General features: G+C 41.5%; 1 protein-coding gene across 2 annotated transcripts in view; it reads right to left on the reverse strand.

Annotated features, from left to right (window-relative positions):
• Positions 1 to 269: 269 nt before the first annotated feature.
• The window catches only part of TPGS2 (tubulin polyglutamylase complex subunit 2), a 56,566-nt gene continuing 40,738 nt past the window's right edge, over positions 270 to 16,097 (reverse strand). Inside the window, exons 3-7 of one of the 2 annotated variants that reach the window (XM_022587015.3) lie at positions 15,211 to 15,298; positions 12,977 to 13,105; positions 4,660 to 4,773; positions 2,733 to 2,893; positions 270 to 1,407 (exon numbers count right to left, since the gene is read on the reverse strand). In XM_022587015.3, coding sequence (XP_022442723.1) covers positions 1,177 to 1,407; positions 2,733 to 2,893; positions 4,660 to 4,773; positions 12,977 to 13,105; positions 15,211 to 15,298 — 723 coding nt within the window. In that variant the 3' untranslated portion in view covers positions 270 to 1,176. The remainder of the gene's footprint in view (positions 1,408 to 2,732; positions 2,894 to 4,659; positions 4,774 to 12,976; positions 13,106 to 15,210; positions 15,299 to 16,097) is intronic. The other variant, XM_022587013.3, reaches the window with a different exon arrangement.

Genomic DNA, 16,097 nt, shown 5'->3' on the forward strand with positions numbered 1-16,097 from the left:
ATCCCCTTCTAACCCTGACTTGGGGAAGCAGCCAAATGCTGGAATCTCTTATCTGGCACTGCTGGTTCTCTCTTTGATGAGTTTTGGCAGAAAAATGCTTCTGGAAGACTAAACCTCAGCTATTATCCTTGACAACTTGGTTCCTCTCTATTCTTTTCTGCTACCCAGTGAATTGTTGTTGAGCAATTGTGAGTAGGTAGAGCAGGTGGAGGCTCTTGTCAACAGTGACTGATTTCATCAAAACTCTGCATGAAGAGTCCTGGCAAAGCAATGCTTGGGAGATTTTATTTTGTTTTGGTTTTAATGGTACAGCAGAATCACCTCTTCTTCTTTTAAAAAAAAGTGAAAAAGATAATTTTGGCAAATGTGCAAACATCACATCACAAAACTGGAAACAAGAAGCTTTATAGGAAACCGATGAAGATGAGAAACTATAGGAAACTGAAAATGAGCAACACAAGATCTTTGTGGTGAAGGATATAAAGAACATAAAAATGTATATTCAAGGTTTTTCATGGAACATTATAACCCATCAAATTAAGGTATCCATATTCTCTAACAAAAATTAACTGAGCTGAGGAAGGGTAATGCAAAAGTATTCTAATGCAGTGCTGCCCAATAGAACTTTCTGTGATGATAGAAACGTTTGATCATCTCTGTGCTAATACAGAATCCACTAGCCACATGAATACTCCCATTGTGGCTAATATAACTGAGGAACTGAATTTTTAACATGGCTTAAATTTAGCTGCTTTAAAAAGTGGCTACCAATTGAGCAGCATAGTTCTAATGCTTCATAGGTCAAAACCAGTGGTTTCTATGGGGGACTTCTCTAATTACTGCTGAGGGGTAGGGGGCTGGAGTAAAAAGAGAAGAAAGCTCTTAACAGATCTACTTAGTCACTTACACAACACCTTACATTCGCCACAGCTTCCAGAATCAGTAGGTGGCACAACCTGCTGTAAGGGGTATGAGAGAAGGATTCTTGGGGAGAGCTGAGTATGCCTTTCCAAGTCCTGGCTCAAGCCAATGGCAGTAAAAAAGGCCTAGGATTTTGTCACTCAGATGGGGAGAGGACTATGGTTCCACACACAATCTGAGGCTTGGGCCACGCCTGGGGCATCTGTGCATGGAAATCGTCGCTGTGGGGCTGGCAGGGAGCTGGAGGTGGAGCGTTTATTTTCGGACAGGGTTTCCAGAGCCAGAGGAGGATTTAGAGGTGGAAGGAGGACCTGCAGGCCCTTTCTGGCCACCTGCAGGCTGAACAGGCCCTTTCTTTTTGGGGATTAAGGTCTTGTTCTTGCTCTTGAACACTTTGCTGGGATCCAGCTTGTTCACAAAGGAGTCGGTCTCTTCCGTGAGTAGGTTTGTGTTGTAGGTGATGGGTTTATACATGTTGAACCATTGCTGTAAGGCAGAATTAGGAGAGAGGGTCACAATTCAAAGGAGAAGAGTATGTGTTTATGCTCTTCAGGGGAGATACAGGGGTAGAGAGCTGGGGAGATGAGGCAGAGTAAAAGACTTTAGGAAAAACTGCCTCTAAAATCTATTAGCACTTCCTTTAGGTAAAAGGGAAGACACACATTGCTTTATGGGGTCTCATAACCTTTAAACATGAGGACTAAGAATCTGAGTAAATGCGCTTCCTTCTAACCTAGTGTGCACTGAGCCTGGTATGCTAGGTCCCAAATCATCAGGGTACAGTGTCCTTCTAATTGTTCTGCCTCCAAACCAGCCACTGCCCATCAGGTGGACTTGGTAGCATCCTTCCCACAGGGAAGGAGCACACAGAGGCCAGAGCAGGCCTCTACTGAGGGAAGTTGCCTGCTCTCTTCCCTACAGGCTTTCTGGGCAGCTGAGGGCAAAGGGCATCTACATTTATTTTCATTGATCACAACCACCCACTATGTTGCCTGGATGTATGTCACTGTCATGTGACATTTGAGGAGAGTGAGGTCCACTCGATGAATACATTCATCGAGTCCCTCATTTTTTGCCACCCAGTCAAAAGTTCTTCTAGACACACCTGGTGTTCTCAAACCAGGCAGTACATCAGCATTACCTGACATCTGTATGTTTAAAATGGTGTCTGGATATATAATATAAATGAGGCACATCCATACTTTGAAATACTCTATATCATTGAAAAAGAGAGCTCTCTATATATTGATAGGGAATGAGCTCCAACACGGAGTTAAGTGAAAAGAAGGTGCAGAACAATGTGAATAGTATATCGCACTTGTGATTTAGAAAAAAGGAACCAAAAACTGTATGCATGCATGCATGCATGCTTTCTATCCAATAAAGTATCTGAGTGAGGGCACAAGAGAAACTAACAGTGGCTCCCTGTGGGGAAGTGGATGGGGAAGCTGGAGAACCAGTGAATAAAGAGATTGATTTTTCACTGTTCCTGTATGCATGTTCTGCCTATCCAAAATGAATGGTCAAACCTAATCTCCCCCCACCACCAACCCCTTTTCATTAGAAGTAAAAACTCCCCAGGTGATTCTGAGGATCAGCCAAGTTTGGGAACCATTTAACTAGATTAGTATAAAGTGAGGTTGTCCAGCTAAATTGGAAGCACCTGCCTTGCTTATTGAACATACACGCTCCTGGGCTCAACCCCAGATCTCCTGCATCAGATGAGGAAGCTGGGAATCTGCAATGTAAGCATTTCCTCAGAAGATTCTGATACATTCTACAGTTTGAGATGACAGGTGGTCCCCCCTTACCTTGGCCTGTGGGCTAATGCCATAGCTGGTGAAAGCATACTGCCACTGGGGCAGGCCCAGGTGGGTGATAAGCAGGCGATAATAGGCAGTAAAGGTATCTGTGAGAAAATGCCAGTATAATGCTCTGTCCAGGAACCAGATCTCAGTGTCTTGTGCTAATGCTGAAATAGCAGACAAAGGACATCAAGGAAGGCATGGCTTAACACTTTTTTCCTTTTATATATAAAGTCAACATCTACTCATGGCTAAAACAAATTTCAATAGTAGAAGGAATGTAAACTATAAGTAAAAGTTCCCTTTTTTCCCTTCAACCTCCCAGTTCTGTTCTCCAGTGGCCACTGTTACTGGCTTCTTTATATTCTTTTACAAATTCTTGATCAGTCAGTCGACTGATCTATCTGCTGGGCTTTGGCCACCTGTGCATTCAGGCTATCTAAGCAGCACTCCTTTCTTGTGTGGACTCAACACTCCCCCTCCCCCAACAGGTACATACTGTGGTCTCAGCCTTCCTGACGGAGAGGCACTCTGAACAGTTCTGGCTTTCTCAGGTCTGCCAGGAATTAGAAGTGCTGTGAGAAACCACCATGGAGGAGCCCAGACCAGCTTCCTCTCCTGGGACTCCTGCCTGTGCGGCTGTGTGATGTGCTGGTTGAGCTGAAGCAGGCACTATATTGTACCAGCTCCTGCCTCACGCTTGCTTCTGACCGTCCTTTCTTAGTACTCCTAGTTCATCTCCTAGGCCTCTCCTATTTCATCTCCTGTCTAATGGCTGTAACATCTCCCTAAGTGGCCTCCATCCTCCAGTACCTTCCACTTCCATTTCTGCTTGTGGTCACATTTTCATTTGAATCCTGCCATACTTCTGCTAAATAACCTTGACTCCCCACCTACTTCCACGTAACGTCCAAACCCCTTCACCTGGCTTTCAAAACTCCACATGAAAGGGAATCACAGGGCTTCTGGTGTCATCTCCTCCTCATCCACAAGATGAACCACGTGGCCAATGAACTGGAATTGTCATTCCCCCCAAATCAGGTGCATTCTCTCACGGCATGGCTTTTACCCATATCCCTTTGCTTGGATGCCCCCTTTTGCCCCACACCCCACACCCCCCATATCTCATTCAGACCTACACTTCAAGATGTAGCTCATTAGTTGCGGCTCACTGGCTCCTTAGTTGTGGCACACGAGCTCTTTAGTTGTGGCCCCACATGCTGCAACTAAGACCCGGTGCAACCAAATAGATAAATAAATAAATATTAAAAAAAAAAAAAAAGATGCAGCTCAAAGGCTACTTCACAAAGACTCCTCCAGCTGGAGATGATCTCTCCTTTCCCCCAGAGGTAAACCCTGGTGTGTCTTCTCACCCTTTGCAGGCAGAAAGCTACTTGAAGAGGGCTGGACATTGTCCAACTCTGTGGTTCCTAGGGACTGAACTGCTGTTAGGGGGCCAGGTGGTGCCCACTGCTTAAGAAGCCAGAGCCTTCTTCTCTTGATTTCCCATCTGGGATCTTAGTTTGAGGTCTAGTAATTCAGATTTTTATTGCTGTTAATTGGCCTACATAAATACGTGTAAAAGAAAGACAATGTTTTTCCTGGATGCTTTTCTAATGCATGAGCCTGCTGGAGGAGTTATAAACAGAATGACTATTTCTTTTAGCATTTATTCACTTATTATCCTAATCTTATTATTTTGCAGTAACTCACAAGTGACACAAATGACAATAGCTTAAAAAGACTCTAGTAATTGGCCTGGAGGGGGATGCTCAGAGAGGACCAAAGGGGTTTTCTGGGTCTTGGCATCTACAAGAGACCCAGCAGCACCTCAGGAGGGCAGGGAAGAGCATGCCTTTTGTGTGATGGCTGGAGAGCAAGGTCAGCCAAGGCCATTCCCAAGCTACAGGACCATGCCTGCCATGATTCTTACCTGGTTTCCCTCTTTTGTAGACAAGGCAAACCTTCCCATTTCCGTTGCAAGGATCCAGCTCAAATATTACACTGCGAGAATCAAAGTGAGGCTTCTCTGGCTGGCTCTCACTAGCTGCAAACCCAGAAGTTTATGGTAATGTTCAAACACACTCAGCTCAAACATACTTATTCATCCAGCTTTGCTTGGATGAAAAAAAACAGAGGGAAAAAAAGCCTTATCTCAAACATATTCTTAACTATTATTTTCAAATGTGGACCAAATGTATTCTATACTCTAAATGTCCTGGGTCTTATTCATGGTCTAAGCCTCTGTCTGGGCTCCCCTACGACCAACAGAGTGTCATGGAATCTGGGGAAGGGGGCATGAGGACAACAAACTGAACTTCTTGGGAGTGGGACTACGTAACTCAGAGTAATCTGAACAACTTTTTTCTTTTTCCCCAGATACATGGTTTCCCCTCATTTATAGCACTTCATGATCTTTTGATTAGAATCCTTTTTCCTCTGTCTAAAATGTACATTCGTGGCATGTTATGTTTATTTCTATTATAATTATAACATTATAATTAATGCTAAGTCTGGCTCTGTTAGAAATACCTACCTAGAAATGAAATACCATGATGTAACAGAAAAAAAGATAAATTCTTAGAAATGCAACCATCAGAAACCTTCTCTCCTGCTTCTTTCATTACAGCAATTATGCAATAATGATTAGCATTAGTGACTGGGGTGGAAAGGGTTTAACAAACCTAGGAGAGATTGGATAAAACAGAGTATATAAAAATAATATTTTTGATTTACACGTATAGCCATACATATAATTTTACATAAATGCATAAATATTTACATTTCTAAATAAGAAGGCTTTTTGTGTTTTTTTTGTTTCTTTCTTTAACATGGTTTTACCCTCCCCTGGCGGTTATACCTTCATATTCTTCATCTCATATGGTCCTAGGCAGACATATAGGTATACATTTAAATTTTGTGAGATCATTTACTATATAAAAATGGGATACCACACGTTACCTGAATCTTACTTTCTATACAATAATACAACGTGGAAAGCCCTCTAAGGGTTGTAACTCTAATGCATTCTTTTTAATGGCTGCCTGACAGTCTGTGGGAGTGGATGCACCCTAATTTATCCTGTGAGCCACCTATTGATAGGGGGCCAATATTATTCTGCTACAAATGCTACAGTAGTCATCTCTGTACCTGTCCCTTTGTTCTGGTGCTTTTGTTATATGGCTAGACACCCTGAAGTATTATAGAATGGACATTGCCAGACTGCTTTTTGAAAAGGCCTTTGTTTCTGAAAGATATTTTCATGGGGTATAGAATTCTAGGTTGACAATTTTTTCCTTTGAGTATTTTAACTGTTTTTTAATCAAATGAATTTGCTTAAAGAATATTTTATTTTTAAATTTTTAATGTATTTATTTTTTATTCCGGTCTAACAGCATGATTTTCCTCTGATTGTTTCTTTCTTTCTTTTTATTGGAGGATAGTTGATTTACAATGTTGTGTTAGTTTCAGGTGTAGAGCAAAGTGAATCAGTTATACATATATCCACTCTTTTTTAGATTCTTTTCCTATATAGGTCATTACAGAGTACTGAGTAGAGTTTCCTGTGCTATACAGTAGGTCCTTATTAGTTATCTATTTGATATATAGTAGTATGTATATGTCAATCCCAATCTCCCAATTTATCCCTCCCCCTTCCCTATTTTATCTTGATTGAATTGTTTCCAACGAGAAATATGCTATTATCCTTATCTTTGCGCCTTTGTATGGAATTGTCTTTTTCCATTGACTGCTTTTAAGATTTTCTCTTTATCCCTGATTTTGAGCAATTTGATTATGTTTCCTAGTATTGTTTCTTCATGTTTCTTGTTCCTGGCTTGTTAAGCTTCTTAGATATGGTTTAAGTTTCCAAGTAACTGGTACAGTTTTGAGCCACTATTTCTTCAAATAGTATTTCCTGGTCCATCCCCCTCTTTTCAGGGACTCCAATTATACATACATTATACCATTTGTTGTCCCTCAGTTCACTGATGCTATTTTGATTAAAATAATTTTTTATTTTCTTTCTGTGTTATTTTGGATTGTCTACTGTTATGTCTTTAATTTCTCCAGTCTTTTCTTTGGCAATATCTAAACTATTGTTAGTCCCATCCAGTGTATTTTTCATCTCAGAAACTAGTTTCATCTCTAAAGGTTGAGTTTGGATTTGTTTTTTCCTATCTTCCATGTCTGTACTAAGTTTTTGGACATATAGAATATAGTAATGACTGTTTTAAAGTCTGTATCTGCTAATTCTAAACTGTACCTCAATTCTGGATTGGTTTCAATTAATTTTTCTCCTCATTATGGTCATTTTTTTCCTGCTTTTTTGCATACCTGGTAATCTTTGATTGGATGCCAGAAATTGTTAATTTTGCATTGTTGAGTGCTTGCTATTTTTATATTTCTATAAATATTGTTGAACTTTGTTCTGTGACACAGTTAAATTACTCGAAAACAGATACTTTCAGGTCTTGTGCTTAGTATTTGACAGGCAGAACCCAAGGCAGCATTTAACCTAGGGCTAATTTTTTCCCCATTACTGAGGCAAGACCCTTCTGAGTACTCTACCTAATTCTATGTAAGCCATGAGGTGTTTCAACCTGGACGGTAGAAATGGACACTATTCCTGGTTCAGTGTGAGTACCAGGCATTGTTCCCTCTAATCTTCTTGGGTGGTTTTGTCCCTGGCCTTGGGTAGGATCTTCACATGTGTGTGCTCATCAGTTCTTTCTTGAATACTTGAGGACACTCTGCAGATCTCTGCAGTTCTCTCTCTATGCAGCTCATTCCTCTCTGTTACTCAGTCCTGTGAACTCTACCTGTCCTCATCCAGCTGGGCTCTTAGTTATGTCTTCTCAACAGGTACAACAGGTTCTCCTTGGGTTCCCTTCTCTATGCTGTCGACTGGAAACTTTCAGATAATAAGCTAGGGTTCACCTCATTTGCTTCCCATCATTCAGAGCTCATCATTCTTCCCTGTATGATGGTCAGTATCTTGACAACATCCATTGTTTTATGTATTTTGTCTGTTTTTGGTTTTTTTGTTGTTCCAGGTGGGAAGATAAATCTGGCCTCTACTATTCCATCTTGGATGAAATCAAAAGTCCAGACTGTAGGCTCCCACCAAGTTTTAGCAGCCTTGACTGATGCTGACTGGGGTCTGCCCTCAGGTGAAAAGTTATAAAAATAGGAAAATCATTCAGTGTGGTTCCCTTGTGCCATTTGTAGATGCCACTCCAGTTTCTGCTTATTTTTGGTTACTCTCCAGTCCTTTTAGGTAATTATTTTAAAAGTTTCCCCAGAGTTTAGAGTATTATCTGCACAAGTCCTGATCTGGTAAAAGGTAGTATGCCATATGGCCAGAATCATAAGGTCAAATCTACAATGTCACTGTTATTAGTTCTTCACTGAATTTTTAGTTTGGTTTTATCTCCATGTGCACATTAGCACACTGTCCTACAGTCTGTGCCTAATAATTTCACCCTCAGGAATAACAGTGGATATCTTTCTGTTACCTGTTATTTGTGCTGGTTCTTGTTCATGGTGTTGTGTTTCTTCATGTGCCTGGTTCTTTTTAAGTAGGATTATTTTTGAAAAATTATTTATAAAAACAATGAGGTCTAGGATAATGTTTTCTTCCTCTAGGGAAGAATTTTATTTTTATATGAGTTTTATACTGAGATATAATTCACCTACCATACCATTCACTTAAAGTGTACAAGTTAATGGTTTTTAGTATATTTAGAGCTGTGCAACCATAAACAGTCAATTTTAGTACATTTCTCTGGAGTGAATTTCTGTTTTTTTCTGCCAGGCCCCTGGGGAGATTAGTAATCTGGAATCAAATTAGTCCAATTTTGGGATTTAACATTTTCTGGGATGCACAGGTGACTTATACTTGGGCTTTGGTCCATGTGAAGAGTGGTTATTTCTGGTTCATTCTATCTCCTAGAGTATATATAGCTCCTCCTGGTGCTAACCAAAAGGGTAGGGTCGTTTTTATGGGTGCCATCTTTTGTAGGTTCTAGACTCCATTTTATTCTTCTAGTCTCACATATGGGTCAAATTCTCAGCTTTTCAGTAGCCTCATTGCCTCTTTTGAAAAGGACAACGTATCCTAGGCAAAAGCAACCCTAAACATTGAGCCTCTTCCCTGGATTTCTGTCTTCTTCTGGATGTTGATCTGGTGCTATCTCACCATCTTATTAGCTCTTATTTGATGATTTTTATATGTTCCCTGACTTTTCAGTTGTCTTCAGCAGGAAGACTGCTCTGAATTACCTATCTGCCATTACCAGGAGGCCTCTTCATCAGTTTAAGTATGCTTCTGAAAATAACATAGAGATGAGCTTTGCTTTTTATATCAATCTGATAGTTTCTGCTTTTCAAAAGGGAAATTCAATCCCAGCACACTTAACATAATGATTTATCTGTTTTATTTTATTCCTCTTAATGTTTTGTTGCTTATTTTATAATGTTGTTTCTTTCCCCTTTTTCTTATTTTTACTCATGTGATTCAACATTCCTTTATTAGGCTAGAGATTCTAAAGTAATTTTTTATTCCTTTAATGGTTATCTTCCTTTTTTTTTTTTTTTTGCTGTACGCGGGCCTCTCACTGCTGTGGCCTCTGCCGTTGCGGAGCACAGGCTCCGGACGCGCAGGCTCAGCAGCCATGGCTCACGGGCCCAGCCGCTCCACGGCACGTGGGATCCTCCCGGACCAGGGCACGAACCCGCGTCCCTGCATTGGCAGGCGGACCCTCAACCACTGCGCCACCAGGGAAGCCCTATCTTCCTTTTTTTATGTATTTGCATGACTGGATCCATATGATTCTACCCTTACTTGAAAACAATATGCCATTGTTTCTCTAACCAAATGTGGTATGCAGAATTCTAAGATGGCTGCAAGACTCATGCTTGTGTGTATACTCACCTGTACAACCTCCTCCCCTGAGTGTGGTCAGGACCTACAATATGATGGAGTAGTCATTCCCTTGATTAGGTAACATTATGAGACTCTGTTGTAGCAGACTGGAGAGAAATATTCCTGCTGGCTGAGAAGCAAGTGGCCATATTGTGAGAGGGTCTTGTGGCTAGAATCTGAGGGCAGCCTAAACGAGCCAAGAGTGAGCCCTGGCCAACAGGCAACAAGAAAACAAGGACTTAGTCCCACAACTGCAAGAAACTGAATAAGGTCAACCACCAGTGAGCTTGGAAGAGGCCCCTATGCCTCAGATGAGATCACAGCACCAGCTGACACCTTGTTTCTAGCCTGATAAGATCCTAAGCAGAAGACTCTACTAATCTGTAGCTGAATTTTTGACTCACGAAAACTGTTAGATAATAAATTTGTCGTGTTTCAAGCCATTAAATTTTTGGTAATCTGTTATACGTGAATAGAAAACCAATACACCAAGACACTCTGTTTCCCCCAACAAGGCATACTATTTCTTTCCTAGAGTAGGATGAGGGCTTCCACTTTCTACTTCCTTTCCTCTTTGTCCTACATTTTCTTTTAAAAGGAGTCTCTGGAACATTCCTTGTATTAGTTGCTAGGGCTACTGTAGCAAAGTACCACAAACTGAATGGCTTGAATAGCAGAAATTTGTTATCTCACGCTTCTGGAGGCCACAGATCCAAGGTCAAGGTTGGTTCCTTTTGAGGGCTGTGGAGAAAAATCTGTTCTATGCCTCTCCCCTAGCTCCTGGTGGTTTGCTTGCAACTTTTAGCTTTCCTTGGTATGTAGAAGTACCGCCCCATCTCTGTCTTCATCTTCACATGGCTTTCTTTTATATCTGTATCTCCAAATTTCCCCTTTTAAAAGGTTGTCAGTCATATTGGATTAGGGCTCCACCCAACTCCAGTATGACCTCACCTTACCTACTTACATCTATAATGTCCCTATTTCCAAATAAGGTCACAGTCTGAGGGAGTGAGGTTAGGACTTCAACATATGAATATTTCTGGGGGGAAGGGACACAATTTAATGCATAAAGCTCTTATATCTTGCCTCTCTCCTTTCTGTTAGGTTTAGCTGAGAGTATATGTTTAAACATATTCTATGCACTATGTCCCCTTTTTTCCAAGAGTTCTTATGTAAAAGTTGTATACATTCCTGGATATTAAGATTTAATTAAGTCTTTCTCTTTCATAGGGAGGTTCACTAATCTCTTGTTTCCTTTCCTCTTTATATATCTGCATCTTGAGATCTCCATTCCATTTCATCTGTCTTTTGGTTGGAGTATTTATGTTCTTAAAGTTTTACACATCCTTTAATATTCTTCTAATAACCTGAGATTCTGCATCATGTAATGCCTAGGTGTCTGTTTTCTCCTGAATTCAATTTGAGTCTAGGAGAGCCCTTTCAATCTGCAGATTGAATAGAAGTTTTTGTTTATTACTGTTTATTTATTATTCCCTTTCCAGCTTTTTTTCTCTTTTTGAGCACCTATAATTCCAATGGAAGGTCACCTGGATGTATTTTCTATTTCTCTCACCCTCCACCTTTTCACTCATTTCTCCTTTTAAAATTTATTTATCTGTCCTTTTAGATATTTCTTGCACTTGCTTTTTCAGGCTACTAACTCAGGTCTCAATATTTATACTTGTCTTCAATTCATCTAGTCAGTTGTTTAATCAAGAATTTTTACTTTTTTTCTATAGGAAGTCTTTGTGCTGTCTTAAATGCCCTTAAGTGTTCTTGTTTTTATTTAGGTTTTCATCTGTGTCCTCTAGCAGTGTTATTTCTCTGGTTGTGTATTCTGATATTGCTTCCTGATTGTCCTCTTTCTAACTGCTGAGTCCCCTGAGAAAAGTCAGCATTTTTCTACTTAAGTTAATGAAACTTAGGTCTAATTGTTGGACTATCCTAAAAAGCATGAACTCAGAAGGTGACAGAAGCCCACGTGGTTTTTATCCCCATCAGTATGTAGGACAGTGTGGTCTCTACCCCTAGCTGTCCTTTGCTGAGGTCCCTTGAAATCCTATCATCTAGTCTACCTTTATCTACCAGCTTCAAAAGCAGGGTACACCCATTCTACTTATTTAACAACTCCTTTGCCTTTTAGGGGTTAGAGAGCCCCAGTATACACATATGAAGCAAATGTGACCTTTTCCCCATCCTTGAGGATTCCACACATTTCTAAGTGACAAACTCTTCCCAGGGCCCAACACTTTCCAGGCTCAGCTCTTGGACGACTCCTCCTATTGTCCAGCTGCTTGTCCAGTTGAAGGAGAAAGCCTTGCATCAGTTCTCTCTGTCAGAATTTCAATGCACTCCAAGGCATTAGTATTGGAGACACTAGTTGCCTACTGAATATTCATTCTCCCTTTTTAAAACTCCAGTTCTGTTTGATGAGGCAATACTACACAGCTAAAAATACTTATCTCCTCAAATTCCCTTGTACTATGGGTAACCTTTTGACTCTATTCTGGCGAATGGTTATTGGGAGGGGCTTCTGGAAAAACTATTATTTTTCTGACAAAAAGGAAACTATTCTGCCAAGAGACAGTTATTTTGCCCTTTACTCTTCTTTTTCCTGCCTGGAACATAGACTTGAAGCTTGGAGGTAGAGCCCACATTCTTCAAACATGAGGAGGAAAACCAAACAAACACAAAGGCTGGTGCGCCAGGAATCCAGAGGGAGACTTTATCATTGAGTTTCTCAAGCAGCTACACCAGCCTAGTTCCAGATTTCTTATTATGAGAAAAATAAACTCCTATTTAAACATTGTAATGGGGGTCTGTTATACGCAGCCAAACACAGTTCTGACTGAAGTCCTCACTTATACATAGTTGATCATAGCTTTAGCAGCCATTTGAATTATAAGCCATTTCAATCAGAAGTGGCAAAGAGCCTGAAGGGAGGAAGGGAGCTGCATTTAGACTGTCACGGTCCCTGAAACCTCTCAATACTGAAATGTGGAGTGAAGTTTAATCTGTAACATTCATTCACTTACCAGGTATTCATTAACTGCCTACTATGTGCCAGGGACTGAAGTGGGTGCTGGAAACAAAGATCCCAACTCTGGCATTTTCTTCATGAAAATTTCCTTTTTTGATACAGGCTGTGTTTTGTTTTTTTTTTTTTTTTTACCTTACGCCCATGGTTCAGAGAAGCCATAAATGGGAAGGGTTGGGTTTAGGGGAACATGTAACAATGCCACAATTTCTTCCTATTATTTTCAACATTATAAAATGGAAACAAGCAGGCTGATTTCTAACTCAAAGCAGAAGTCCCTCCAGTTACCTTCTTGTGTATCGTCCTCCAGGTCTGCAAGAGTTGGTGCGTTAGGAAGTGAGTACAGGGAAGACTGGTTGAGTTGAGTCAGTTTTGAGATGCTGTTAATTGCCATGCTGCCCAATGGAATGGTATGTTCTATGGGAATGTTAACAAAAAGAATTACATGGAGTAATAAGCTAGTTACCATGGTCATCAGAAGGGCTTCTGCTTGACTAACTTAAGCCCAGCTATTATCTGATCCCAGGGCTGAGGAATTGAAAGTGGAAAGGAGAGAATCAATGCACTACATGCTCCAAAGCACCAGCCTTTTATGCAAAAAAAAAAAAAAAAAAGCAAACAGCTGGGGCCATGAGTGAAAAGTCCCCACTGCATGTGTTAGGGTGGAGCACCAAAGGAAATTTTAAAAGGGGATTCTCAAAAAGAACTGGGAATTCTAGGGTAGGGGCCCTAGTTTGAAGATCAAAGGACTTAAAAAATGTTTTTGCTCCTGCCATCCCTTGAATGAAGGGTTATACTTTCCAAAGGAGTAACAGCTTTGATTATATAACTGACTGCTTCTACCCTTCTTGTCATAAGCTTTCACTATGGAAACTATCTCCCCCTCTACTTATCATTTTTTCTTACTCAACGGAGCAAACTGTCTTGAAAGCCTTCTTGCTTGGTTCAGTCTTCTGTAATTCAGGTATAAACAAGAAAGAGGCAGACTATGTATTTTCCTTATCTATCATCCAGAATCCTTATAATATAGGGTGCTGGACATGGGATGGCACACAAAGACTTGGACATATGACTGCTAAAAAACTGGAATAACTTAAGGCAATAAAACAGCTGGTGTACAGACCATGGAATGTCCAAGAAAAGACCACTAAGGAGGTAAACATTGGAAGCTGCCTTTGCTGGCCTTTCTGATAATGATTTTAGCCATCCAGTAAAGAATGGGTACAGCAATGGGGATAAGGATAAGAAGATGGGTTGGGAGGATTACATTAAAAAAAGTATTAATAATGAATAGGGAGTCATTCATAAAACCTTCATGAAATGTTTCTTTTCTGATGCAGGCTTCTGAAGGGGCTAGCCTGTCTCCGTGATGTAGGCAAGGGAAAATGTGACAGTCACTCTAGCCTCTGTCCCCTCTCTCTGTTGCTCCAGACTCCAAAGGCCATGGCCATGAGGGTTTCTGATATTGGTGACAACAATGGTTTCTAGACCATTGGAGGAAATGATTCTAAGCTAAAAGTTCATGTTAAATGCTTAGTAGTAAGCTATAAAATATGCCCCTGGTCAGCTGCGAGAAAAACAGGAAGGTTTGGGGAGTCACCAAAACAAGGGAACCTAGGAGGTAGCGGCAATGAAGGGGAGGAGTCAGTTCTGCAGATTTGATGTGTCACAGAAGTGACTGCGTTCTTAGTGGCAGCAAGGAGAGGTACAGGCTGATTCCCAAGGACCAAAGTAGATCTGGGGATGTGGTTGCAGTTTGGAGATAATAAAGTCCTCTTGAGGACAGGGCAGTCTGTGTCAGGAATGAGCTGGACTCCAGGGGCTAGATCTGGATTTCCTAGTCTATGGAATGTTACTAGAGTCTTCACCTAAATGCGCAGCACTGACTTTCATGCCTGCATAGTACCTGAATCTCTGACATACGCCAAGGTGTGATTTCCCACATTCATGATAGAAATGTTTATCCTGGACGTATTTAATACCAAGGATGATAGCCTGTGAACTAAGGTGGTTGATGACTCAGGCTGAGGAGATGTGAGGCAGAGAAGGAAAGGCTCTGGTCTGAGGGTCAGAGGTCCAGACCTCGGAGCCCTGAGGTCTCCACCATGCTGGGAATGAAGGAAGGAGCCCCTCTTATGACCACCAGAGGCTGTCACTGCAGCTCATCCTGAGGAGACTGCTCCAAGGTAGAATCCTCAGAGGCTTTAAGTTCAAGGTGGCTCAGGATTTTTGTGTAGTGACTAATCTTTCCCTCCACCTCATGCCAACAAGAAGCCTCTAAATTGAGCTTCCAGTTAAGTACTGGGTAGACCCTGGCACGGGGGCTGGGGAGGCAGTGGGTGAAGCAATGATGGCATGTGTTAGCTTTGGGAGATAATCACAGCTTCTGGACACTGCACATTAGAAGAACCCACAAAAACTGTCCAGATTCAAAGACTCATAAGTTGTAAAGGCCCTCAGAGTTGTCTCATCTAACCTCTCAGCCAGGGAAATGTTCCTCTACAGCAAGGAGGCTGACTCACCACCCAGCTTCACGTTCCATGTCATGTGGAAGCCATTGGTCATCAGGTAAAAGCTTTTCAGATCCTCAGGCAGCACACAGTTATTTCTCTAGAACCACAAACAAGCAGACTGTTAGGTCAGGGCTGGGAAGGAGGGCGCAGGGCTGTGCCTCAAAGCATCTGGGGATGCTATTTACTGTGTTTCAGATCCCCAAAATAGAAAAACTCTGAATAATTACCTATAAAACTCTACTGGAGAGTTCGCGGCAACAAAGCAGCCTCCTCCACTCACCTCGTTTCACTGACACACTGAATCTACAGCTACAAATTGAACAACAATCCCTCTGAAAGAAATCCAGAAACTAGCTGAGCGACTCCTACGCATCGAGTGAACAAGAAGACACACTGAAATGGGTGTGAGAGGCTGATCACAACCTTGCTATAAAACCCACTCCCGGCAGGGCGACACGCAACGAGGAGGGAACTCACAACTCCTGGATTCTCCCTGAGGAGCAAAGGGCTTGGCCCCTATATCTAGCACACCAACTTTTAAGACTTCCACCTGAGAGATGGGCCCCCATAACATCTAGCTCTGAAAGCCAGTGGGGTTTGGGTCCAAGAGACCCATAAGGCTGTAGTGAACTAAGAGATAGTTCTTAATGGGCTCTCATGGACTTACCATGGATATACCCCCAGGGCCCAGTACAGAGGCAGCAGACTAAAATGCCCAGTCTTTTCATTAAAGAAGCCTATTTGCTTATCTTAAAAGCTTTGGCCTGAGGGGGCAGGCTTTTAATTTAGTACACATCTAGATGCCAACTGTAATCCTCTCCAGAGACCAGGGAGGCTAGTGGGCACCATCCCATCTTCATGCTCTCCTTCTGCCTCACTAGCAGGTATCTCCTGGA

This window comes from Delphinapterus leucas, chromosome 14 (genome assembly GCF_059928025.1).
Source record: "Delphinapterus leucas isolate spDelLeu-1000000601 "Yukka" chromosome 14, BTC_Dleu_Yukka2, whole genome shotgun sequence".
NCBI classification, from domain to species: domain Eukaryota; kingdom Metazoa; phylum Chordata; class Mammalia; order Artiodactyla; family Monodontidae; genus Delphinapterus; species Delphinapterus leucas.